Source organism: Nycticebus coucang, chromosome 24 (genome assembly GCF_027406575.1).
Source record: "Nycticebus coucang isolate mNycCou1 chromosome 24, mNycCou1.pri, whole genome shotgun sequence".
NCBI lineage: Eukaryota > Metazoa > Chordata > Mammalia > Primates > Lorisidae > Nycticebus > Nycticebus coucang.
Genome location: NC_069803.1, coordinates 32,312,057 through 32,338,686, shown reverse-complemented (window position 1 = coordinate 32,338,686; position 26,630 = coordinate 32,312,057). Strand labels below are relative to the sequence as shown.

Genomic DNA, 26,630 nt, shown 5'->3' with positions numbered 1-26,630 from the left:
TATAGACGAACTCCTGACATAGCCCCATCTGTCCGAGGCTGACATCATGGGGAGAAGGAACCTCTGAAATCCTTGAAAATAGGTTTACTGAGGCCCCAAGTCACTTGCAGGTGGTGACTTGCCCTGCCCCTGAACAGGACAAGCAGGCTCCTGGGTGCATCCTTCCCTCCCAGACACTGCAGCAAACAGCCAGGGGATGGGAGGACAAGTGTCAACTCCCAAGGCCCCAGGGACACATCTGGCTCAGACTGGGCAAGTTACAAGTGTGTGGGCCCCAGTACAGCTAAACGTGGGGGCAGGTGCAACTGTCAGCACACAGGTCCCTGACCTGGAGGCTGAACCGCAGTTGTCTTCACTTTGCCATCCTCTCCTATCCTCACGGTTAACACGTCACTCCTAGGCAGCCACAAACATCACCTTCTGACAGTGACGGTGAAGGCAGTGGTGGTGAGCAGGGAGCAAAGAAATGGCAGTCTCCACTGCCCACGTCTGAAGGACAGAGCCTGTGGCCAGGATCACCCCAAAGTCATCAGGCCCAGGACCATTTAAACAGATTCCTCCCTGTGCCCCGTGCTCCTGGCCACTGAAGCTGCCTGGCCGTGCCACCACCCTCCCCGGGTCCTCCTGTGGCCACATGTTATGAACACTGATTAAGGGAGATGCCATTTCCCCAACACTGGCAACCTGTGGCAGGGAGCTGGGCGTGGCCCACCTCTACGCTCTCCAGAGATGCAGAACGCCGAAGCTGGCTTTTCGGGGTGGCCTTGGCTTGCTGTTCTGGCCCGTATCTGCCCTCGGTGTCAGTGTCACACAGCTCGGGCCGGCTCCGACGGCCGTACCACTTAGAGCCCCTCATACACTTTGGCGGAACAGCACGGGAGGCAGCTGGAAAGACAATGAAAGATTGGGTATCAGAGCTTTTCACAACGGCTCTGGGCTCAGGGCGCCTGGTGGATGCCCTCTGAGACGGGCAGCCTCGGCACATGAGGCTCCCAAAATGCATGGCTCTGCTCACATGCATGGGCTGGGCTGAGGTCCCAGACATGGGAATTAATGTGGAAGGACAGGGCTGTCAACAGGGGCACTCCTGCCACCTGGGCGGAGACGGAAACAGCCACACACTCTTCACGCTTTTCACACATATTTGGCCTTTGTTCATGTAAACAAAGATGAACACAAAACCCAGTTTTTTATGAAAACAAACAAAAGAAACCCCTCCACTAACCTAAGACACCTGACGAGCGCCTTCCGGACACCCCCCAGGACTACTGACCTAGGGCCCCACCCGAGGGACTGGCGGGGCAGACAGGCCACAGACACAGCCACGTAGGTTTCTGAAACCCCAGGCAGGTCTCATAGCCTGTGGCAGAGGCTAGGGACCTCTTGGAACTCATCAAATCCTAAACCCTGCAGTTCCTTGTTCTTCCTTGCTCACACCTTACTTCTCTCACACAGAGCAGCTGAGACTCTCCGTGCAATGCCAGCCCCTATCAGACGAGCCACAGGCCGGGCAGCAGGGACTGGACAGGGCAGCAGGTGCAGCAGCTGGGGGAGGGGGAAATCAGAGGGGAGGGTGACAGCATGTGGCCTGCTGGAGGACTCACAGTGATTCCCACGTCTGGGACCTCAGCCCAGCAGAAGCCCAGCAGAAGTCATGTTCCCTAGCACCAAGAATTGCCTCATTTCTTTCCTCTGTGCCCCACGCTGCTGGTCCACAGCCTGGGATCAGCAGCCAGGGGCTGTGTGGAGCCCAGCTTGCCAGCACAGGGATGGAGACAGGGAGTGAGGGCAGGGACAGGGGACCAGGGACAAGGGCTGGGGGGAAGACACCAAGTCCCACTCAGGACATGAATGTCAGGCGACTATGGGACGCTGAAGGCAGCTGATGAGATGCAGGGGACCTCACAGTTCCCTACCCTGCTGGGACACCTGTGGAGTCGCTGTGAGTCCTGTAAGGGATCACCCCGCACAACAGGTATTGGCAGGCCCTGGCTCAACTCACCAGAAGGGATAGAGCTCATGGGAGTGTTGACAAGGAGGAAAATGCTTCCACGTCAGCAGAGAGAAAACAGCAGAATGTGAGAGAAAACCAGCCAGTGCTGTGGGGCAGCTCCCAGTGTGGAGAAAGGCACACCCTGGGGTCTCCACCGGGTATGGGAACGGCCAGCCAGCACTCCTCAGGACACTGAGCCCCCAGAAACACACGTTTATTCACATGTTCCCAATACTCATGAGGGAGGCCCAGCAGTGTCACCTCCCTCCATCTGGGAGAGACACCTAGAAAAGCATGTCCACATGGCAGGTCAGAACAGAAACAGAGTCAGGCGTCAGGCTGAAATGGGCAAGGCGGAACGGACGGGGCAGCCTCCAGTCCCACAGACCAGGGGGTAAGGCGGAACGGACGGGGCAGCCTCCAGTCCCACAGACCAGGGGGTAAGGTGGAACGGACGGGGCAGCCTCCAGTCCCACCGACCAGTAAGCTGGTCCCTGTCTGGTGGGGAGCACATGAGTCAGCGGGCCCAGGGTCTGCTCAGCGTGAGCACAGCCAGGCCCCAGCCACCCCGGAGGGCACGTAAGGCACACCTGCAGGGCCCTTTGGACAGCACCTCTTCCAACTAGGGCCCTGCACAGCAGGCTGGCTTTGTGATGTATTTATCACAGGAAAAATGCAACAAAGCCCCAACTTAGAATGCATCCAGTAATAACAGGCCTTTAGCTAAGGAAGAGAATGACAGAGAAGCAAGGCTGTTCTTCAAAATCCAGGACACATGGTCACATCACGCAGCTCTCAGCCCTGGAGGGGCAGAGGTGGGAGGTGGGAGGAGGGCAGCAAACAGGTCAGAAATAGAGGAGGAAATGATGCCAGGGCTGGAGCAGAGCAGGCATGGGGTGAGGACAGAGCCCTGGGGCAGGGCAGACAGAGAGGCCCCAGGAGGCTGGAGGTGGGGGGCACAGAGTCCAGGGGCAGGGCAGACAGAGAGGCCCAGGAGGCAGGAGGTGGGGGGCAGAGAACCCTGGGGCAGGGCAGACAGAGAGGCCCAGGAGGCAGGAGGTGGGGGGCACAGAGTCCAGGGGCAGGGCAGACAGAGAGGCCCCAGGAGGCTGGAGGTGGGGGGCAGAGAACCCTGGGGCAGGACAGACAGAGAGGCCCAGGAGGCTGGAGGTGGGGGGCACAGAGTCCAGGGGCAGGGCAGACAGAGAGGCCCCAGGAGGCTGGAGGTGGGGGGCACAGAGTCCAGGGGCAGGGCAGACAGAGAGGCCCCAGGAGGCTGGAGGTGGGGGGCAGAGAACCCTGGGGCAGGACAGACAGAGAGGCCCAGGAGGCAGGAGGTGGGGGGCACAGAGTCCAGGGGCAGGGCAGACAGAGAGGCCCCAGGAGGCTGGAGGTGGGGGGCAGAGAACCCTGGGGCAGGACAGACAGAGAGGCCCAGGAGGCTGGAGGTGGGGGGCACAGAGTCCAGGGGCAGGGCAGACAGAGAGGCCCCAGGAGGCTGGAGGTGGGGGGCACAGAGTCCAGGGGCAGGGCAGACAGAGAGGCCCAGGAGGCAGGAGGTGGGGGGCAGAGAACCCTGGGGCAGGACAGACAGAGAGGCCCCAGGAGGCTGGAGGTGGGGGGCAGAGAACCCTGGGGCAGGGCAGACAGAGAGGCCCAGGAGGCAGGAGGTGGGGGGCAGAGAACCCTGGGGCAGGGCAGACAGAGAGGCCCCAGGAGGCAGGAGGTGGGGGGCACAGAGTCCAGGGGCAGGGCAGACAGAGAGGCCCCAGGAGGCTGGAGGTGGGGGGCACAGAGTCCAGGGGCAGGGCAGACAGAGAGGCCCAGGAGGCTGGAGGTGGGGGGCAGAGAACCCTGGGGCAGGGCAGACAGGCCCCAGGAGGCTGGAGGTGGGGGGCAGAGAACCCTGGGGCAGGACAGACAGAGAGGCCCAGGAGGCTGGAGGTGGGGGGCACAGAGTCCAGGGGCAGGGCAGACATAGAGGCCCAGGAGGCTGGAGGTAGGGGGCAGAGAACCCTGGGGCAGGGCAGACAGAGAGGCCCAGGAGGCTGGAGGTGGGGGGCACAGAGTCCAGGGGCAGGGCAGACAGAGAGGCCCCAGGAGGCTGGAGGTGGGGGGCACAGAGTCCAGGGGCAGGGCAGACAGAGAGGCCCAGGAGGCTGGAGGTGGGGGGCAGAGAACCCTGGGGCAGGACAGACAGAGAGGCCCCAGGAGGCTGGAGGTGGGGGGCAGAGAACCCTGGGGCAGGGCAGACAGAGAGGCCCAGGAGGCAGGAGGTGGGGGGCAGAGAACCCTGGGGCAGGGCAGACAGAGAGGCCCCAGGAGGCTGGAGGTGGGGGGCAGAGAACCCTGGGGCAGGACAGACAGAGAGGCCCAGGAGGCTGGAGGTGGGGGGCACAGAGTCCAGGGGCAGGGCAGACAGAGAGGCCCAGGAGGCTGGAGGTGGGGGGCACAGAGTCCAGGGGCAGGGCAGACAGAGAGGCCCAGGAGGCAGGAGGTGGGGGGCACAGAGTCCAGGGGCAGGGCAGACAGAGAGGCCCCAGGAGGCTGGAGGTGGGGGGCAGAGAACCCTGGGGCAGGACAGACAGAGAGGCCCAGGAGGCAGGAGGTGGGGGGCACAGAGTCCAGGGGCAGGGCAGACAGAGAGGCCCCAGGAGGCAGGAGGTGGGGGGCACAGAGTCCAGGGGCAGGGCAGACAGAGAGGCCCAGGAGGCAGGAGGTGGGGGGCACAGAGTCCAGGGGCAGGGCAGACAGAGAGGCCCCAGGAGGCTGGAGGTGGGGGGCAGAGAACCCTGGGGCAGGACAGACAGAGAGGCCCAGGAGGCAGGAGGTGGGGGGCACAGAGTCCAGGGGCAGGGCAGACAGAGAGGCCCCAGGAGGCTGGAGGTGGGGGGCACAGAGTCCAGGGGCAGGGCAGACAGAGAGGCCCAGGAGGCAGGAGGTGGGGGGCACAGAGTCCAGGGGCAGGGCAGACAGAGAGGCCCCAGGAGGCTGGAGGTGGGGGGCAGAGAACCCTGGGGCAGGACAGACAGAGAGGCCCAGGAGGCAGGAGGTGGGGGGCACAGAGTCCAGGGGCAGGGCAGACAGAGAGGCCCCAGGAGGCAGAGATGCACAAGGACAGGACATAGAGCCCTGGGGTGGGCAGACAGGTTCAAGGAAACAGGGGGCACAGGGACGGGGCTAAGGGACGGGGCCAGTGAGAGCCAGAAGGACTGAGGTAGGGCCACAGCCAGGAGACTGAAACAAGTGCAGTCCTGGTGGGCTCCCAGTGAGCTCTCCCACGAGGACAGACCAGTCCTGGTGGGCTCCCAGACGGCTCTCCCATGAGGACAGGACCAGTGACAGGCGGCCCCCACTGGCAGGACCGGACTTGTTTTAGGAAGAACACACAGCCATTTGATTGAGGAAAGCTTTGGAATTCTAACCTCCCCCAAAAGGAAAAACACAAAACAAAACTGGAATTTGTGAGACAAAGCACAGGTCCTAAACTAGCTTATTTCTGTGGAAGAACTGAGAACAGCTGCACACTGACACAGCTGGAAGCTTAGAAGTGGCTCCCGCTGAGGGGATGGGATTTCTGGGTCCTTAATGTGGACAGGGACACATGGGACACGCACAATGCCAGTCAGCCAGGTTGTCACCTTCCCAAGGAACTTTCATGTGCAAATAGCCCCTCTCACATCAAAGCAACTCCCCAATCTGCAGCTGCTGGCCTGGATGTGAAGAGAAGGGAACACTTTTGCACTGCTGGTGGGACTGTGAACTAATACCACCTCTACGGAAAGAAGTACAGAGAATCCTCAAAGAACTAAGACCTTCTATTTGATCCTACAATCCCTTACTAGGTATCTACCCAGAGGAACAAAAATCATTTTACCATAAGGACATTTGCACTAGAATGTTTACTACAGCTCAATTCACCCAAGGTGCCCATCAACCCGTGAATCAATCAACAAACTGTGGTCTGTGTAGACCCTGGAATACTACTCAGCCATAAAAAGGATGGAGGCTTTCCGTCTTTCATGTTTACCAGGATGGAGTTCAAACACATTCTTCTTAGCGAACTATCACAAGAGTGGAAAAGCAAGAATCCAATGTACTCAGCATTAATATGAAACCAATATATAAACAACTACAGGCCCACAGGAAAGAAAAAAACAAATGTAGTCTAGCAAGGGTGGGGGAAGATGAGGCAGAGGGGAGGAGGGAGGGTGACTGGCTCAACTACAACTTGAACTTTGCCTTAGAAACAAAAACAATGCAACCTAAACATGTGTACCCTCTTACAAATTTAAAATTAAAAAAAAAAAAAAAAAGAAAAAGAAAGGCTGGGCATGGTGGCTCAACACCTGTAATCCTCGCGAGGAATCCAATGTACTCAGCATTAATATGAAACCAATATATAAACAACTACAGGCCCACAGGAAAGAAAAAAACAAATGTAGTCTAGCAAGGGTGGGGGAAGATGAGGCAGAGGGGAGGAGGGAGGGTGACTGGCTCAACTACAACTTGAACTTTGCCTTAGAAACAAAAACAATGCAACCTAAACATGTGTACCCTCTTACAAATTTAAAATTAAAAAAAAAAAAAAAAGAAAAAGAAAGGCTGGGCATGGTGGCTCAACACCTGTAATCCTCGCACTCTGGGAGGCCAAGGTAGGTGGATCACCTATGCTCAGGAGTTGGAGACCAGCTCGAACCAGAGTAAGGCCCCGTCTTTACTAATGATAGAAACCAGGCATTGTGGCAGGCACCTGTAGTCCCAGCTACTCGGGGAGGCTGAGGCAAGAGGTTCCCTTGAACCTGGGAGTTTGAGCTTGCTGTGAGCTATGCTGCCACGACACTCTACCCAGGGCACAGAGAGGACGGAGGGAGGGAAGGAGGGGAGTCCATGCAGCTTAGCAATGAAACAAAGAGGGGTAAGAGTTTAGTTCTCGGAACTGCTCTAGATGCTTTCACTAGAGTACTATCCTCCAAAAGGTAACAAACAAATAAAAGAAACTAACGTTGATAGGAGGGAATCATCTTACCTGATTCCAAAGTATCACTGTCTTCCTCGGAAGGGCCAAGAGCTGCATTTGATGACAGAACAGCCACCAAGCCTTCCTTAAACTCCTCAAAGTTAACCTGGTTGAATTTAAGTAAAGAAATGTTACTCTCAACAGATTATATGTTTTATGTGTTAATCTTCTGTTTTTTCTCTCCGTTGGAAACGTCTTACTGTTTGCCTTTTAGAGTGTGAACATTCACTGCATCTTTTCAAATATTTACTTAAAATTTTTTGAAATAGAATGTTAGGAAAGTAAACGTACATCATAGTCCCACCACCAAATAAACACTATTAACAGTTTTATACATCAAACAATATAATTACAATACAAGCAGCACAGAAATGCAGGATCTGATAACCGTGAATTATTATTACTCAGAAGCCGCCAGCTATGCCGCCCCGCCAACCGAGACAGAAGGCTGTCAGCACCCCAGAAGGCCCCTCTGCTAGGGGCTCCTTCCCAGCAAATCTCCTGGTTTCTACTCTCATTTTTTTTTTTTTTTTTTTTTGGTAGAGACAAGAGTCTCACTTTACCGCCTTCAGTAGAGTGCCATGATGTCACAGGACTCACAGCAACCTCCAGCTCTTGGGCTTCCGTGATTCTCCTGCCTCAGCCTCCCGAGCAGCTGGGACTACAGGTGCCCGCCACAACGCCCGGCTACTTTTTGGTTGCAGTTCAGCTGGGGCCGGGTTTGAACCCACCACCCTCGGTATATGGAGCCGGCGCCCTACTCACTGAGCCACAGGCGCCACCCTCTACTCTCATTTTTATGGTAATAACTTTTTCAGTTTTTTTTTTGCACTAGCTTAACTCAGTTATAAATGGAAATTAAAGCATGAAAAAAAAAAGGTAACAGGCACTGTTTTTAACAGTAACATACTGACATCTGGGTACATTTAGGAAGCAGGAATGTTGGGGTTTCAGTCGTGAAAGTCTAGACCCCCTTTCTTGATGACACTGACCTTCTGAGAGGAAAGAATCCTCCGAGTTCACATTTTCTACCTGGCCTAGATGAGATCAAGGGACATCTCTGAATGTGGGTACCCTGTGTTTTTTGCAACACTAGTTTGCCATTTGTTTTATCCCACTGCTAGGTGGACTTCGAGCTGTGAGTCTTCATTAAGACGGTCTGCCTCCAAGGAGCTCTGAGCTGTGCACAGATCCACGCTGTGTGGGTGTCTGTACCCTGCATGCCACCTATCCACATCAGACTCCCACCCCCAGGACAAACTGCCAGAACAAAACCTCTGCAGGAAACCACACTAAAAAGCGACGTTAAGGAAACCTGGTGCAGAGTGTCCACAGAGGGAACAACGCTGCTCCTTTTCCAGAACCTTCCTTTGACAAGCATCTTCACTCAGCTGGTGTTCATCTAACGCCCCTAACAGCCAACTACAGAACTCTGTGCTTCCTTTACCATAATGGAACCCAATCCCCACCCTGGCAAGGTGGTCATTTCCGAGGAGAGTCTGCAAGAGGGCAGGCAGCTGCTTCTCCAGGTGAAGCTTAAGGCAGAGCTGGGTCAGTTCCTCACGGTCCAGAAAGCCAGTCCCTGTGGTGTCACAGCTGTTGTAGACGTCCCTGAGCTGTGAGACATAGTGGCCGTCTTCTTCTCCATCCATCCCATCGCAGGCTGCCTGCACCAGAGAAAAAGCAAAACATCAGGACCCATTCTTCTCCACCTCTCCCATGTCCCCACACTGCAGCATGAGGCCCGGACACAGGCAGGAGCCAGTGAGCAGGAGCCCTTTGAGGTCAGGTGCAGGTGGAACAGCTCAGCTCCACCCAGGCCAGAGCAGGTGAACACGGAGCAAGGGTAGAAAGACTAATCTTTCAGTCACTGGTCACAAAACCCAGAATTTCTTTGTTGCATAAAAAATGCCTATTATAGAATAATTCAAAAATAGAGATGAGTTTAAAAAGAAGTAAATCCATCCAAAATCACACACCACTGTTGGGGGTGGCGGCTCACCCTATAATCCCAGTCCTTTGGGAGGCTGAGGAAGATCACTTGAGCCCAGGAGTTCAAGACTAGACCCAGTCTCTACAAAATTAAAAAGAATTAGCGAGGCAAGGCAATGCACACCTGCAGTCCCAGCTACACAGGAGGCTGAGGCAGGAGGATCGCTTGAGCCCAGGAGTTCGAGAGTGCTATGAGCTATCATTACACCACTGCACTTCAGCCTGGGCGACAGAGCAAGACCCTATCTCTAAAATAAATGAATAAATGAAATACACACAGATTGTTAATAAACAAATCACAAAAGAAAGGAATATATCATTCATAACCATCTAAAAATACTCAAATTGAAACTTTTGACTGTCAAATTATCGAGACTAAATATTTTTAATGCTAACTGAGGCTATGTAGGAAGGGGAATCACACAGGTTGCTGGAGGAAACTGGCAGACATTTCTAGAGGGTACTCTGCCTATATATCAAGAATTGTAAAATATAGTAGAACCCGTAAGTTGACCACCCAAGGGACTGTAACAAACTGGTCAACATACAGAAGTGGCCAACATAAGGAATGAGACCCACTGTACTGATAGGCACACGTGGTTCATGTCCAGTCTGAGAATTAGGTCGACGTGAGGAGGTGGTCTCTGCAGGGAGGTGGTCAGCTATGTGTTCTACAATATTCTTATTATCTGACCTAGTTATTTAACTTACATGAAATTCCTTACATAAATTCCTTATAGTTAAGAAAATAGAGTTAGAGACAAAGATATGAGGTCATTAGAATATTATTTATAGCCGGGCGCGGTGGCTCACGCCTGTAATCCCAGCACTGTGGGAGGCTGAGGAGGGAGAATCGCTTGAGCTCAGGAGTTTGAGACTCGCCTGAGCGACAGTGAGACCCCGACTCGTGAAAAAAATGGAAAAACCCAGCCGGATGCCGTGGCGAGCGCCTGTAATCCCAGCGGCTTCCGGAGGCTGAGTCAGTGGGGTGCCCGCAGCCCGAGTCTGAGGTTGTGGTGAGCTACCATGACCACTGCACTTGCTCAGGGGCACGGGGTGGGACCCTGTCTCAACAACAACAACAAAAAAAGAATATTATTTATAGTACAGAAAATAAAATATCTCCTGTGGCCCCCTGCCCTGGCTCCTTTCCTCTCCCTTCCCTCATTCCTGTGCCTCTGGGACACTGGCGGAGGAACAGGAGCTTCCTATAGTGACGAGACAGGGACAGAGAAGCAAAGGTCTCAGTTCTGCACGTCAGTCAAACCACCAGCACGTTTCCTAACCCCGACCCAAGACAATGTCCAGCCAGGTTCTCAAAATAATGGAAAAAAGAAGGTACTGTCTATCCATGTACACCCAACAGAACCTGCCCTGCCTTCACCCCAGGATGGGGGGATCCTCCTGGAGCCTCTCCAATACCACACGACAAGCTTAGTGGTTGAGACAGCTGCAAGCCTTGGCTAGGAAAGCTCAGAAAAACTCACTGGGTCCGAAGGAAAACGCCTCTGCCAGGTGAATGTGGTCATGTGGGAACACCCGGGCAGGGGCCTCACCTTTTGAAGTTAACTGCCCTGGGACCCAACAGTCTCAGAACGTAGCTCAGGTGATAAGACACTGAACACACTGTAAACACTAAGAACTGCAGAAGGGCGAAGGGCTCGGTACTGCTGGTGCAGTCTGCACGCGAGCTGAGTCCCAGGCTCACACCTCAGACAATAACAAGCCTTGGGGAGGGTGCAGTGGAACTGAAGCCCTTGAGCACTGCTGCTGGGAAGAGAGAACAGTGCAGACCTTTGGAAAATAGTGTAGAGGTCCGTCAAAAAAGTAGAAATAGAATTGCCATATGATGCAGCAATGGCACCAGAAGACTGAAAGCAGGGCCTTGAAGAGATACAGCCACGTGTCACTCGAGGGCAGTGAGGGCACATTCTGAGAAATGCGTCACTGGGCAATTTCAACGGGGGAACATCACAGACGTGCTTCTAGACGGTAGGGCCCACCACACACGAGGACGCGTGGGACAGCCCATACAGCCGTCACTGCTGTGAACACTGCAGGCAATTAAGACACTGGTGAGCGTTTCTGTACCGAGCAAATCTGTAAGGAAAAGGCACAGCAGACGCAGGATCACGATCCTAGGGGCCACACAGCGTGTTATTCTTTTCTCTACAGAATGAATTTCACCTACATGCGCTTTCCAGAGTTCTCCCAGTTTGCACAGCTTGGAGGAGTCCCTCAACACCTGGACCTGGTACAGATGGTGCGTGGCCCTGGGGGGTCTCCAGGACAGTCATGTCCTGGGCTGTGCACTGTGGCTGCCTGTGAGGTGTACCCGCAGGATGGGTTCTGCTGCCAGGCCTGGACACAGCCCCTGCCCTGCTGTGCCAGGCAGTGCAGGGCAGAGGCAGGGACCGCTGCAGGGGCTTCAGGTCCGACCAATGGTGGTGTAGCAGATGCTCCAGCCAGGGCCTCCGGCACCTGTCAACCTGCTGCCGCCCAGCAGTCCCCGCCTACTGATATGCCATGTGTGGTCAACTGCGTGGGGGATGCCCTTTGGTCCCTTGCTGGACAGCAAAGCACTCAGAAGAGTTGACAAAACATATCAACGTGCATTGGACCCGGGCTCAACTCCTTAAGGGAGGGCTAAAGCCCCACTGTCCAAGCCTCCAAGGGTCCAGTCTTCCCTGAACCCAGCTGTTAATAGAATCAGCTGGGAGGGCAGGGGGTAAGAAGTCCAGCAAACAGCCACACATCTGTCACAAAGGTCAACAGAGAGAGAACAGGATCTTCCTGAGCCATGTGAAGACAGCCCTGAAAAAGCTGAAATTGGCAATGCCGACTACACAGCCGGGGGACCTGCTGACTTGACCTACACAGCACTGCAAGGCTGGCTGTCCTGGCCACGGTGGCCCTTCGCTTCTGGGCAAGTCACAGCTCCTCTGACTGGCTTGCCCAGCTGTCATTAGGAGGGGATGAAAGTATCTCCTGGCAGGCTGCTGAGCGAAAGCTGCAGAAAATGCTCAAGATACAGAAACTGCCCCTCACCCTCACAACTCAGTATAATGCCACCACTGGTACAGAGGCCCAGAATCACAGTCTTCAAGCTGTTCAAGTCCTGTTTCCAGAAGGCCTCACAGCAAATGGCCTCTCCCCACTCCCTCCTTAGAAAAGCAATCAGCTGAAATTACAGAAGTCTAAGGTGAGAGGGACCATCTGCCTTCTCTCTGTCCCCGGAGAACCCATAGCACAGGGACTGGGTCTTCTTGGCAGACGCCCTGAGGCTCTGTCTGAGGGCACCTTCCCCTGTGATCCTTCCACAGACATGGGAAGGAGAAAGGAACCCTGTGGAGTCCCCAGCGCTGCCCCCACTGCCCCAACCCGGCCCGGCCCAGCTGGCTTCTGGGCCCTCGGGCAATGCAGTGCGGGCCTCACAGCACAGTGGCTCCTTATAGACAGGGAACATGACTTACCTGGGCACGTCAAGCCTCTTCAGTTTCTTCGTTGAATTGAACTAATTAATACTCCTTGAGATTTCACATCGCAGTGCTGACTACAAAACCGGGGGCAGTGTTCAGATACAGAGAAGCATTCGGTTTCTCACAGTTTCATTTTTAAAATTGGAGTGAGAATCTCCATAATTTTAATACCATAAAGCTTACCTTAAAGTATCAGGTAACTTTGTTACCAGGTGAAGGAGATTCTGTTTTCATGCAGGGGAGAAAAACCTAACCCTAAACATGCCGACAGTGCCCCAGAGACATCAGAGATATCGCGGTGGCCATCTCTGCGCAGAACAATGCGGCCTCTGGAGGCTGAAGGACAAGGTGTTGGCTTACAGTTAATTTATGCGTGGTGATGAGGGAATTTAATCTGTGCCCCCAGAATCTACCGGGTGTGGAGGGCAGGAAATATAGAGTTGTGATCTCTAAGAAGCAGCTAGTTGTACCAATTGTTTGGGGTGTGCCCCATAATGAGAAAACAACCCAGAGAAGGCCCTCTGTAAAACCTGCTTACCCAGAATGCGCTGGACCGAGGGAGCCATTCCAAGTTGGTTCATTCTTTATCTGGAAAGGTGCTACAAGCCCAGTAAAACCCTGAAGCCCATCTCAGGTCCCAGCGGAACAGACTCAGCTCCGCAGTGGCTCTGCAGTGAGTGTCAGCTTTATCCTGTAGCACTCTGAGCTGCTGGGATCGACTTCCACACGCCCATGCTTATTTTTCAAAATGTATGCTATTTATTTACTTTGTGTACACGGGCCCTAAATATCTTAGCAAAAGAATCTGGAAAATGACCCTTTTTAATCAAGTAAGGTTTAAGCAGCTATCTTTTTTTATTATTCCGGTCCCCAAAATATAAAAATAAGCTGATACCTCATTTAAGTGTTATTATGTATTTGCCTTCCCTGCAAAGCAGATTTTTAGATCAAAAACTGTAATCCTAGCACTCTGGGAGGCTGGGGCGGTGTATCTCCTGAGCTCACGAGTTGGAGACCAACCTGAGCCAGTGCTCACTTGATGTTATGAGTGAGGTGGCGCCAGGCAGTTCTCTTTCAGTTTCTCAGCCAAGAAGGAAAGACCAAGGGCAAGCTGCATGCATAAATCACACACTTGGGACACACAGTGCCATCGTGGCCCATCCTGCAAGAGTTTTGCGATAGTCCAGAGGGCACAAAGTGGCAGGAACCATCATACGGCTCACAGTGTGTGTGACTGCCAACACTGCTCTGTGAACCACAGTGGAAGTTTCGTTCTGGCAGAAAACACTGTTTCCGACATTAAATTAATGCTGCCAATTTGAATTCTGATGGTTTTATAGTGTTACTGGTGCCTAAATTGTAACTACATGTTGACTGCCTACTTGTATAATACATAGATATGAGGTCCAGGCTACAAACTTGAGTATGTAAAAAAAATGGCAGTTTTTAAAATTAAACCTGATTCTGAGACTCCTTCCCAGTGGCGTGGCAAGAGAGCTGACCTCTGTTACTCTATGTCCATGACCCTGCCTCCAAGCTATGCCAGATTGAAGCACGTGGGAGGGCTTCCTTATCTCCAATCTGCTGGAGGCCGCGGAGCCAGTCTTGGTCTTTCTTGCACGGTGTCTGATGCCTATGGTTTACTTTATGTGTGGGATAGTTTAGATGAAGCCACAGACCAGATGTGAGCAGCATTGTAACGAGGAAAAGAGACACGCTAAGGCAGCCGGCTTGGCTTCTAATCAGGAAAGCAGACTGCCGGTTGGCTGAGCGTTGTGGCGGGTGCCTGTAGTCCCAGCTACTCGGGAGGCTGAGGCAAGAGAATCGCTTCAGCCCAGGAGTTGGAGGTTGCTGTGAGCTGTGAGATGCCATGGCACTCTACCGAGGGCGATAAAGTGAGACTCTGTCTCTAAAAAAAAAAAAAAAAAAAAAAAAAGGGACTCTCACTGGCAAGATTAAAAGTTCTAAGAAGATGTGATTTATGGGCAGCACCTGTGGCTCAGTCGGTAAGGCGCCGGCCCCATATACTGAGGGTGGCGGGTTCAAACTTGGCCCCAGCCGAAATGCAAGGAAAAAAAAAAAGGTGTTGTGGCAGGAGCCTGTAGTCCCAGCTACTCGGGAGGCTGAGGCAAGAGAATCGCTTAAGCCCAGGAGTTGGAGGTTGCTGTGAGCTGTGTGATGCCATGGCACTCTACTGAAGTCCATAAAGTGAGACTCTGTCTCTACAAAAAAAAAAGATGTGATTTATTTTAGAGCCATTCGTTACTCTTAAGAGGATAAGAATCAAGAGGCCAGTCGCTTGGCTCCTAAACGTCCAACCAAGCACTACTTAAGGGAATTTCTAGCTGCTGAAACAACTGTAAAACAACCAGCCTCAGGGCCGCTGAAGCTTCTTCCTTGAGTGCAAAGTGCTGGTGAGATCATGTGAAAGATGACAGCCTGGACTCCACAGAGCTCACAGAACGGCTCCATGTATGCCTTTCCCCGATTGCTACCTAATATATTCTTTTTTTTTTTTGAGACAGAGCCTCAAGTTGTCACCCTGGGTAGAGTGCTGTGGCGTCACAGCTCATAGCAACCTCCAACTCCTGGGCTCAAGCGATTCTCTTGCCTCCGCCTCCCAAGTAGCTGGGACTACAGGTGCCTGCCACAACGCCTGGCTATTTTTTGGTTGTAGTTGTCATTGTTGTTTGGCGGACCCAGGCTGGATTCGAACCCATCGGCTCAGGTGTATGTGGCTGGCACCTTAGCCGCTTGAGCCACAGGTGCCGAGCCACAACCTAATATTAATAGATGCCCATGTCATTGGTAGAAGTTGGTCTGAGGCTCCTTTTCACTGTAACCAGAGAGCAAGGTTGTGATACAGGGAATACTTACCCCTTACTCATCTCCAACTTCCCCAGGAATCAACAGATCCCTGTAACTTTCCTAGTCTTTGGGGACCTGTCTCATGGAGTTTAATGTCCCTTTCCAAGGTATTTACAGCCTCCTCTCCCTTAACATGACCCCTGGAAGGAAACTAAGAGTCCTAAAACAAAAAATAGGGAAGGAAGCAGGATCTGAGGCTCTGAGAGAAGTAAATGACAGCAGTAAAAATATCGTTCACGAATAAAGACATTCCCAGGTAAAGAAAATTGAAGAAGAGTTGTCAGTCACCAACAGACTTGCCCTAAAAGAAATGCTAGGCCAGGTGCTGTAGCTCACACCTGTAATCCCAGCACTTTGGGAGGCCAAGGCAAGTGGTTTGCTTGAGACCAACAGTTCAAGACAAACCTGGGCAACACAGCAAGACCCTGTTTCTTAAAAGAAAAAAAAAAAAAAAACTGTTTAAGAAAATTAGCCAGCTATGATGGCGGATGCCTGTAGTCCCGGCTCCTTGGGGGGGAAGGGCTGAGGCAGGAGGGTCACTTGAGCCCAAAAGTTTGAGGTTAAAGTTAGCTATGAGCAGACAACTGACTCTAACCTGGGTGACAGAGCAAGATGAGGAGGACAGGGGAAGAGGAGGAGAGAAGGAGAAGGGGGAAGACAGGAATGCTAAACAAAGTTCTTCAGATGGAGAATGGAAATAATAGGGAATAAAGAAAAAGCAACAGAAATGGAAAATAGCTATATAAGCAGACTATAAATAGATGTTCTCAATATGCCTGCCTTGTCCTGGGGTCCACTCTCTACAACAGTTTTCCCACCTTTCTGATCTCACAGCACACTTGAACCTATAGTTAAACTTTGCAACACACTTATGTTATGCTGATCAAAAAGTGCTTTGAACTTCTATCAAAAAATAAGTTAATGATCTTTAAAAACTTTCATGGCACACCTAAGATCCTCTCACGGTCACTGCACACTGGTTGAAAATCCCTGCTCTAGATGGTCAGAACCACAGAAAGATGTCCCTCCCTCAGCCCCCTCCCTGGGGTGCTCTCTTTTGCTAATTATCGTTTGAATAACAGAAAGCTAATATCACTAAGCACACAGCATGCCAGGGAGAGGGTCCTGAGTACTCAGCGATTTAGCCCTGAACGATTTAGCCCTGAACGGGAGGCATTAACACCACTTCACTTTACAGGTGAGGAAACTGAGGCACAGAAAGGCTCAGTAATTAGCTCAGAGTCACAGCCCCAGTCTAACTCCAGACTTGGAACTCTGACCTTTACACACCGCCTCATGCCTACTAACAGCATACAAAAATACAGAGTAGTTCTGAACATTTTTTAGAAAGCTTTTCCATGAAGTGCAGGAATTTGATATTCAGAATATGTGGGAAAATAGCTCTTCCAGCTCTAAACCAAACCAGAAAGTCCTAATGTCATGGAAAAATCTGTATTAAGTAACCTAATTATAAGGAAAGAACATTAACTTGAATCCTCCCCCAAATTAAAAAGCAATCCTTCAACCAAACAGTCCATGTCCCCATCCACTCTACTCAGCTGTCAGAAAACCGTGGGACACTTTCTCTTCAGCAGACCAGAGTGTAACCTTCCTAGTGTCATGTTGGACATAAAGACGGTAAGAGAATAAACTAGGCACAGCCTGTACGTCTGTGTTAGAAAACTCCAAATGATCCCGACGTTTGTGTGTGAAGCTCCAGGCACACGACTAGAAGCCTGGAAGGACAACAAACACTGGCTCTCTGCACATACTCAAAAGTCCACAGAATCCAGCAGAGGACTAAATATCTTCTACTTCTAAAGGCTGAGCCTGCTGTGAATGTCAGTGTCAACACCAACAGCCCAGAGGGCCCTAATGGAGAATTCTGAATCACGGAGACATAGTCACCCTGAAAGTATAAAACGCAGCAGCTGAGAAACCAGGCAGTGGGGAAATCACCATATTTTGCTATTGCAACTACTTGAAGTCTGTGCCAAACAAAACAAACTAAAATAAGATGTTTCAATCCTGAGCTGATGCAAAGTTTCCCCCAAAGTTTCCCTAGACTACATAGCACTAGAAGGACTTAGGAGGGAACCATTTCTAAGCCTAACACACAGAGGACTCAAGATCTCAGGAGACGTGCCATAAGTCTCCAGCGCTGTGGGCAACGCGGAGCATCAGGCCTCAGACATTGCACACAACACTCTGCTCACGGTGGTAGGGAATCAATTCCCTGCTTTGAGTAAAAGTCAGAAAGTCAGAAATTGGCACCAGTACAAGAAGGAAATTGGGAGAAAGTGCTGGGAGTTGGGAAGCCACCCACACCTGTCCTTCATCGACACCGAGCTCCCCACGGCGGGTTGCTTGACGTGGATCTGCCATCTCAATGACCCCAGGACAGATGACATTTTCAAAGGCCCTTCCATTTGAAGTCACAGAACTTCAGAACTTTACACCGCCTTAAGTTGTATCATCCATTATCTTAACAGTCTTTGGAAAACTATTCTCCCTTGACAAGTAAGAAAAATGAGGCACAGATATTTGGACCCCAAAGTTATTTCAAGAAATAAGCAGAGTTTAAACTGGTATTTGTCCCGAGGCATCCTGCTCCATTTCCCCTACCCACGGTCCACTTTAAGGGACGCCTCCTTCCTGGTTTTCCCTCCTGGACAGACCCCTGAGTGCCTTTCATTGAACGTTCTGGAAATCACAGCCTAAAAATCAGGTTTCTGAGGCAGGAAACCCAGAGAGTGAGGTGGAGGTAAAGACAGAGAGTGTTCTGGAAAACACTGACTCTGGGAAACATCTACCAGGTACAAGGACAGGATTGAGCCTGGTGGTCTCTGGCTTGAAGCATAAACATGGGCATGAAACCTTATCTACAAGGTTACTAAAAGGATGGTCTTCTTTTTCCCTCAATTCTTCAAACAGTGGAACCAGAGAAAAATACCCTATGTCATCAAATGAAGATGCCACTGATTCTAAGACAAATGACAAAAAAAGAGAAAACGTTCTGTTAGCTGGATACAGTGGTTCATACCTGTAATACTCTGGGAGGCCAAGGCAGGAGGATTGCTTGAGCACAGGGGTTCAAGACCAGCTTAAGCAATATAGCAAGACCCCATCTCTCCTAAAAATACCAAAATTAGCCAGGCATTGTGGCAGTCCTCTGAAGTCCCAACTACTTGGAGGCTGAGGCAAGAGGATCACTTGAGCCCAGGAATTTGAGGTTGTAGAGAGCTATGATAACCCACAGCAATCTAGCCTGGTAAAAAGCAAAACTACCTCAAAAAAAAAAAAGAAAGAAAAACTGCTGTCAAAATCTGACCCATTGCTAAAATATCATTGATTTCAAGATCTATTCCAAATTCAAAAATGTTATGTGGGGGAAAAAAGTGTATCTTAGAAAAGATGAAATACAATGAACTTTTTTCTTTTTTTTGTAGAGACAGAGTCTCACTTTATGGCCCTCGGTAGAGTGCCGTGGCCTCACACAGCTCACAGCAACCTCCAACTCCTGGGCTTAAGCAATTCTCTTGCCTCAGCCTCCTGAGTAGCTGGGACTACAGGCGCCCGCCACAACACCCGGCTATTTTTTGGTTGCTGTTTGGCCGGGGCTGGGTTTGAACCCGCCACCCTCGGCGTATGGGGCCGGCGCCTTACCGACTGAGCCACAGGCGCCGCCCTGAACTTTTTTCTTGATAGGAAAAAAAGAAGGCACTCAGGGACCTGTGCAGGGGAGAAGACCAGGAAGGGCACTTTGGATATCAGTGAATACAAGGCAGACATTTCTCTTGTAACTTGTTATTCTGATTTAACTTCACATTTATATTAGAGCTCAGCACAGTGAATCATGCCTGAAATCCTAGCAACTGGGGAGGGAGGCTAAAGTATTGCTGAAGCCCAAGAGTTCAAGGCTGCAGTGAGCTATGATCACACCATGGCACTCCCCCCGGGTGACAAAGCAAGACCCTGTCTCTAAAAAAATAAATAAATAAGGGCGGCACCTGTGGCTCAAAGGGGTAGGACGCTGGTCCCATATGCCGGAGGTGGCGGGTTCAAACCCAGCCCTGGCCAAAAAAAAAATAAATAAATAAAATAAGTAAAGAAAAAAAAAACTAAAGAAATAAGGAAAAATTATAAGAACAGTACAAAGAATTCTTGAATATTCCCTTGCCAGGCTGGCTTCACCAACTGCTTTCATGTTGCCCATTTTAACATTCTTCTCCTCCACCCATTTGAGATTAAGTGTCAGATCCTATCCCCCTGAATTCCCAAACACTTCGATGTGTATCTACCCCAGTCAGTACCGTGGGCAGCTGTGGTCCCCTTCAAATGGGAACAGCTCCTTGTCTGTCCCTCATGTTGCAAACTTGGAAAATCTTTAAGAATAGACAGGTCAGGAATCTTGTACAATGTCCCTCAGAGCCTGTCTAGTGTCCCTGCCGTTTGGTCCAGGTGACAGCAGGGCTGGCAAGAACGCCAGGGGTGAGGTGCGTCCTCCTCAGCGCACCCCATCAGGAGGCTCGAGACAGGGGCTGTGAGCACCTGGTCAGGCTGCTGTCCACGGCAGGGCCGTCACCTTTAGAGGGTGCTGTCCACGGCAGGGCAGTCACCTTTATAGGGTGCTATCCATGGCAGGGGAGTTACCTTTACAGGGTGCTGTCCGAGGCAGGGGAGTCACCTTTACAGGGTGCTGTCCGCGGCAGGGCAGTCACCTTTACAGGGTGCTGTCCGCGGCAGGGCAGTCACCTTTACAGGGTGCTGTCCAAGGCAGGGCAGTCACCTTTACAGTGTGCTGTCCGCGGCAGGGCAGTCACCTTTACAGGGTGCTGTCCGCGGCAGGGCAGTCACCTTTATAGGGTGCTGTCTATGGCAGGGGAGTTACATTTTATGTGAATTTTAAGTGGTAAAATCTAACAATATCTGAGCACCAATTTACCTGTAAAGTTGGAAATAATGCGAATTCGGTAGGAATTTGAAATGTATCAAGAGTTGCTTCGTTGTAAGGCCACGTGGCAGCGTGTCATCAACTATGTTTTAGACTTTGCCACAGATCAAGGCCCAGCTGGCCTTGAACTAAGCAGGCTGTAGACCATGTCCACTCCATCCAGACCCCTGCACACATCCCGCTGGGGGCAGTTTCCTGAGGCCACTTCCAGAAACAATGTAGCCAGTAGCCAGGCCGTAACATAGACAGTGGGGTTCAGAAATCAAGCATCCACATTTCTGTCCCTCCCTGAAGTCAGAGGGGCAAATTCCACCTGTCACTTCCCTTCATTTAGGTCCTTGGAGAGTGGTAAAAGGTCACCCGAACCCGGGAGCTAAGTGGCCACACCACAGCCTCCCTCAGGAATCCCTGGGCCAGACAGCACCACCACCCCCTCCCCGGTTATCACAGACAGGGAGTCCACAATCTTACTACCGCCCTCTGGGGACATGTGTCCCCAGCATAGTATGTTCAAGGTCCTGTCATCTCCCACGCAGGGGGACTGTGTGCTGCCCAGTTTTGTGTGCCTGGTTTTACCCTCTCCACAAACACAGCGGGAAGCCCCCAAGGTCAAGTGGCCAGGCCACCTGAGTACAGGACAGGTAAAGATGTTCTGGATACAGGAGCTGTCCCTTCGGTTGTGACAACCTCCTCATGGAAGTCTACACTAAGCAAATCCCCTGCTGATTTTTTTGTTTGTTTGTTTATGGCTGAGGCTGGGTTTGAACCTGCCACCTCTGCAGCACCCTACTCCTTTGAGCCACAGGCACCCCCCCACACCCTCCACTGATTTTTAAATAATTTGGAACTATTTATTACATTCCTGTACCCTTGAAACCAGAAGTCCCTATTAGAGAATGTTTCACTGTATTGTGTCATGTTTATGGTTTGATACCACCTGTGGCTGAGGGAGACTCAAGGCCCCCAGCGTGAGGGGGTCCCTGGGAACCCACCCCCTCTGCATGGGGCTGGCAGAGGCTCAGACTCAGCTCTAAAACGATACTCCGGTAGGCACACAGAAAGCCCACAGAAGCAAAGCACAATTCATTAAATCATCAATAATCGTGCTTAAAAATGAAATTTGAACAGTAAAGCTCAAGCAAAAATAAGTAAAATAAAATAAAACAGGAATTTGAGTTAGCAATTCTTATGCTGCCCCTCACCTAGCACATGTAGATGGGGTCCCATTAACTGTAGCCATTTACCAAACTGAAAACACACTATTTTTTTTCTAAGATAAAGAAATTATCTAGTGGCTCTGAGGCAGTGAAGGCTGGGTGAAGACCCCACATTCTGGGAGACCACACCCTACAATCGGGGGCATGGATTCTGCAGAGAGCCTGCCCAGACCAGGGCACCCCAACCTCTAGGTGACCTGGGTATGTTATTAACTTCTCTGGCCCTACAACTCCCTGTCTGCAAGGTGGGGGCAGCAGCTGTGAATACTACATGAAAGAATTTACCAAAAGCACCGACAATGGTGCCAGGCACGTACTGAATGCTTGTTCAAAATTTAAAACCAAATAACAAGAAACCTGGGCTCTGTCTCTGCCAGCCACGACCACATGAGTCATGTGTGGGGCCCTGGTAGAGGTGACGTGCTACCTATGTGGCAAGACCTACACAGCCCTCCACTGACCAGGCACCCAAGGCCTGCCGACCCATCCCCACACAGCCCTCCACTGACCAGGCACCCAAGGCCTGCCGACCCATCCCCATACCACCCTGCCTCCAGGGAGCAGCAGCAGGCAAGGGGGAGCATCCCACATCCCGGGAACTGATTCAAACGCTGCCTGGCTGGGGGCACTGGTGTTACTCGTTATTCTTTAGAGAGCCACAGAAGCTCAACATCCTCTCCCCTAAGATGCAAAATACCAGGCACAGAAGAGAAGCCACTGGGGTGTCCAAAGGCTGGTCCAGCCACACAGCAGCCATACTGAAGCCCTGAACTGTTCTTCTGGGACCTCCCTGCTTGTTTAAGCCAGACTGAGTTGGGTTTTCCATTATTGGCAGTTAAAACATTCCAATTGACGTACACCTATAAATGTGAAATTCTCTACTGGAGGCTTAAAAATACAGAGATTTTGAAGAATGATTTCCCTCAGATTTTTAACAGTAACCACTCTGGGAAACTCCAACAAACCAAAATCATTCCTGACTCAACAAAGTAAATCCCAAAATAAGGTAAGTGGGTTATGAGAGGATGTGTCACATCACAAAAATATGGGCCAGTTTCCTCTTATGAAATATAAAATAACAATCAATGCACAAAAACTAGTATCAGTAGACCTTCTCAAACTTGAGTGCCTCAGAGGTCCCTGAGGGCTTTGGTTTATTTAAGAAACTAACAAATGATTTTAACTCAGGAAAGACTATACCCACTCTTAAGGAAAGGAGAAGCGTCACTTGGGGGTCACGATTATCCTTCTGAAGTCTGAGGAAGGACCACCAGTTTGAGAGAGAGAAGAGGAGAGAGGATACCTGAGAAGGGTGAGGTTCAGGAGAACAGGTCTTCTCAAGCAGACCCCAAGGATACACCTGCAGGGTCCTCTCCATGGTGACTCAGCTCTTGGGAATTTGTAAACTTAACTTCCTGCAACTTGGAAATTTCCACTTCTATGAAATCCTGTAGTTCTGTGGGGGCTGGAATAGCATCTCCTGCTTGATTCAAACTGGCCAATGGAAAAGGTGCCTGTGGGGCGGCCCCATATACCGAGGGTGACGGGTTCAAACTCGGCCCGGCTGAATTGCAACCAAAAAAATAGCCGGGCGTTGTGGCGGGCGCCTGTAGTCCCAGCTACTCAGGAGACTGAGGCAAGAGAATCACTTAAGCCCAGGAGTTGGAGCTTGCTGTGAGCTGTGTGATGCCACGGTACTCTACCCAGGGGCCATAAAGTGAGACTCTGTCTCTATAAAAAAAAAAAAGAAAAGGTGCCTGTGGGTTGGAACTTTCTGACTGTGGATAAAAAGGGAAAGACCAAGCCAGTTGGGGAGCACAGCCATTTGGAATTCTATGCCGTAAGCTCCCAGCTGATGAATAAAGCCCTTCCTCTTATAAACATGGTGTTTGGGTGCTCTTTCTCTCCCTTGGGCCTCATCTTCCGGCAACAATAGTACAACCAGATAGCCCAAGATGCAGGAAAGACATTATTCTAAAGACTCCTTTCTCCCATAAAAGGCCCTGTGGATTCACAAACAACAGAAGCCAGGGGGCTCAAGGTCACCCCAAAGAACTGGGGCAGAAAAGCCTTCCACCAAATAGCCCCAGGTAGGGTCTGACTCAAAGTTTTTTGCTTCCTGCTTGTGATTAACCAAATCTCTGGCTCTGAGCCTGAATTCCTAATTTGTACTTGAAGCCAAAGATGAGACTAAACTCAAACCTGGAATCCAGTTGGGAACACAGCTACTCAATTATGCACAGAACAGCCAAGAACTGAGCAGCACAGTGGCCACACTGCGGGCAATGCCCTTCCAGGCTGGAGGGCTTCCTCCCTCCAGCCAGGGAGCCCCTCCCCATTCCTGACCCCTCTGAAAATTCCAGTTCAGATGGGAGGCCAGGAAACGGCTTCTGTTTCTGCCTCCTGCTTCCAAATCTTTCTTGAGTCAGGGGACATGGATGCCCAACAGACACTTGTTCACAGATCCAAAATGAAGGAATGCTCAGAAGGACCCTAACAATGCTCAAAGCACGTTTACATTTTAAAAAGTTAGCCAGAGGCTCATGTGTGTAATCTGGGCACTCTGGAAGGCTGAAGCAGGAGGACTGCTTGAGCCCCGGAGTTCAAGACCAGCCCGGGCAAGAATGAGGCCTCCTCTCCACTAAACACAGAAAAATTATTGGGGCATCTTGGCAGGCACCTGTAACCCCAGCTACTCGGGAGGCTGAGGCAGGAACTTCTTGAACCGAGGGGTTTGAGGCAGCAGTGAGCTATGATGACGCCACTGCAGTCCAGCCTGGGTGACAGAGTGAGACCTTGCCTCAAAAAACAGGAAACAAACTATATATCCAACGTGAAAAACCTGAAAATCACAACGAAGGCCTCTAGGAAGTCTCTCTGCATCACTCCCGACTGTACAGACCTTGAGCAGCCCTTGACCTTTCCCCAGGTACCCCCAGCTCCTTTCCTGGTCCCAAAGCGTGGTGGCCTCGGTTTCGCACCTTCCTCACCTCGGTTTCGCACCTTCCTCACTTGCGTCCTGGGCAAACACATCCCTAGGGGGCTCCCGCCAATGAGACACCAAAACCGCAGGACTTGTGAGCTCCAAAGACCCGAAGCGGTCGGACACTGCCTACACCAAGTCAGCACGGGAACTCCCCCACAGACGTCTGCGCCCCTAGAGGGGTGTCCGCCCTTCCAGCGATCTCTCCCGGCGCAAACTCAAAGCAACAAAATACAATGAGACGCAGCGGAGAAAGCGCTCTGCGGCGGGAAGCGATCCATGGGCAGGGCTCCGCGGAACTCGACGCCGGCAACTGCTCGGGGTTGGGGGCAGGGCCCTCGGTCGTGCAGACGACGGTGGGGGCAGAGGGGTCCCCGGCCCGGCCTGCGCAGGCAGCAGCGAGGTCGTGGGGACCCGGGGCGGCCCGGTCCCACGCACCGTTTAGCCCCCGACCCGGCCGCAGCCCGCACGCCCGGGCTTCACGGTCCCCGCGCTGGAGAACCGCACACTCTGCTCCCGGACGCGGATGCATCGCTGTGGATTAAGACGTGGTTTTCAAAGTCTCGGTCAAACACTGGACTCCCAAGAACGCGCTACTTCAGGGCGGCGACCGCACCTCCCCGCCGTCGAGGGTGTCGTAAGACCGGCCTGCGCCCCGTACCCCAGCGAGCGCCCTCGGCTGCGCTCCTGGAGGCGGGTGCGAGAGCTCAGGCGCCGCCGGACAGGCGGAGGCGCTGCCGGGACAGGGGACTGGGGACGGGTGACCGAGGACGGGGACGCGGCCCACCCCGCGCGCCCAGAGTCGCGGGGCGCGGACGCGGTGCCCGTCGTGGACCCCATGGGGCACAGCCTCGCGCGCCGGCTCACCTGGGCAGCGGGCGTCCCCTCCGCCGCCGGCCTCCCGGTACCGCCAACAGCTCTTTGTGTCCACGGCGGCTGCACCAAGCTCCCCGCCGCCTTCAGGCGCCGCCCCCTCGTCCTCTCCGCGCCCAGAGCGGGCCCGGGGCGGGGCCTGCCGGAGGGAGAGGGGCGGGGCGGAGGGCGGGGCAGGGCCGGCCCGAGGGAGAGGGGGGCAGGGCCGGCCCGGGGGAGACCGGCGGGGCGGAGGGCGGGGCGGGGCGGGGCCGGCCCAAGAGAGAGGGGCGGGGCGGGCCCGGCGAGGGGGCGGGGCAGAGGGCGGGGCAGGGCCGGAGTTCCGGCCGACTGGGACCCTCCGGGACCCTCAGCGCTGCTCCAGCTGATCCCCGCGCAACGCGGGCTCTGCAGGGCTGGGCTGTGCGCAGCCCTCGGTCTAGCATCTTCTGGAAAGCCGGCTAGTCCGGATTGATTCCCCAAATCCACACTACGGAAACTGGGACACATAAAACTGAGGTCCTCACCTTTGCAGCATACATTCAATTAGTAATCCAAAAGTCTGAAATCCGAAATGCTCCAAAATCTAAAACTTTTTCAGCATAGACGACGCTTGGGTGGAGCCTGTGGCTCAGTGAGTAGGGCGCCGGCCCCATATACCGAGGGTGGCGGGTTCAAACCCAGCTCTGGCCGAACTGCAACCAAAAAATAGCCGGGCGTTGTGGCGGGCGCATGTAGTCCCAGCTGCTCCGGAGGCTGAGGCAGGAGAATCGCGGAAGCCCAAGAGCTGGAGGTTGCTGTGAGTCCTGTGACATCATGGCACTCTACCGAGGGCAGTAAAGTGAGACTCTGTCTCTACAAAAAAAAAAAGAAAAGAAATGCTCATCCTGTTTGTAATTAGATTTTAGAGAATCAAATAATATAAAAATATTTTTAAGAATAAAAATAAAATGCTCATGGAGCATTTCTTATTTTGGATTTTCAGGTCAGGAATGCTTAACCATATGCGAAAATTCCAAAATTCGGAAAAAAAAAAAAAAACCCATGTAAGAAACACTCTACTCCCAAGAATCTCGCATAAGGGATATTCAACCTGTGTGTTTGCTGAGCACCAACCAGCGCTAGGCCTTGACTTAGGGGCTGAGAACACAGCAGTGACAACTGGTGGCCAAAAATTCCCTGCCCTTTATGGAATTTATACTTGGAAGACAATTTTTTTTTTTTGGTTTTTGGCCGGGGCTAGGTTTGAACCTGCCACCTCCGGCATGTGGG

At 52.2% G+C, this 26,630-nt stretch overlaps 1 protein-coding gene across 5 annotated transcripts in view; it reads right to left on the bottom strand.

Annotated features, from left to right (window-relative positions):
- The window catches only part of NINL (ninein like), a 72,643-nt gene extending 47,158 nt beyond the window's left edge, over nucleotides 1–25,485 (bottom strand). For 2 of the 5 annotated variants that reach the window (XM_053578528.1, XM_053578534.1), the window contains exons 1-4: nucleotides 22,827–22,902; nucleotides 8,483–8,680; nucleotides 7,023–7,119; nucleotides 713–885 (exon numbers count right to left, since the gene is read on the bottom strand). In XM_053578528.1, coding sequence (XP_053434503.1) covers nucleotides 713–885; nucleotides 7,023–7,119; nucleotides 8,483–8,680; nucleotides 22,827–22,901 — 543 coding nt within the window. In that variant the 5' untranslated portion in view covers nucleotide 22,902. Of the gene's footprint in view, nucleotides 1–712; nucleotides 886–7,022; nucleotides 7,120–8,460; nucleotides 8,681–22,826; nucleotides 22,903–24,944; nucleotides 25,041–25,373 lie in introns of those variants that run through there. The other 3 variants (XM_053578531.1, XM_053578529.1, XM_053578532.1) reach the window with 3 other exon arrangements.
- Nucleotides 25,486–26,630: the final 1,145 nt, after the last annotated feature.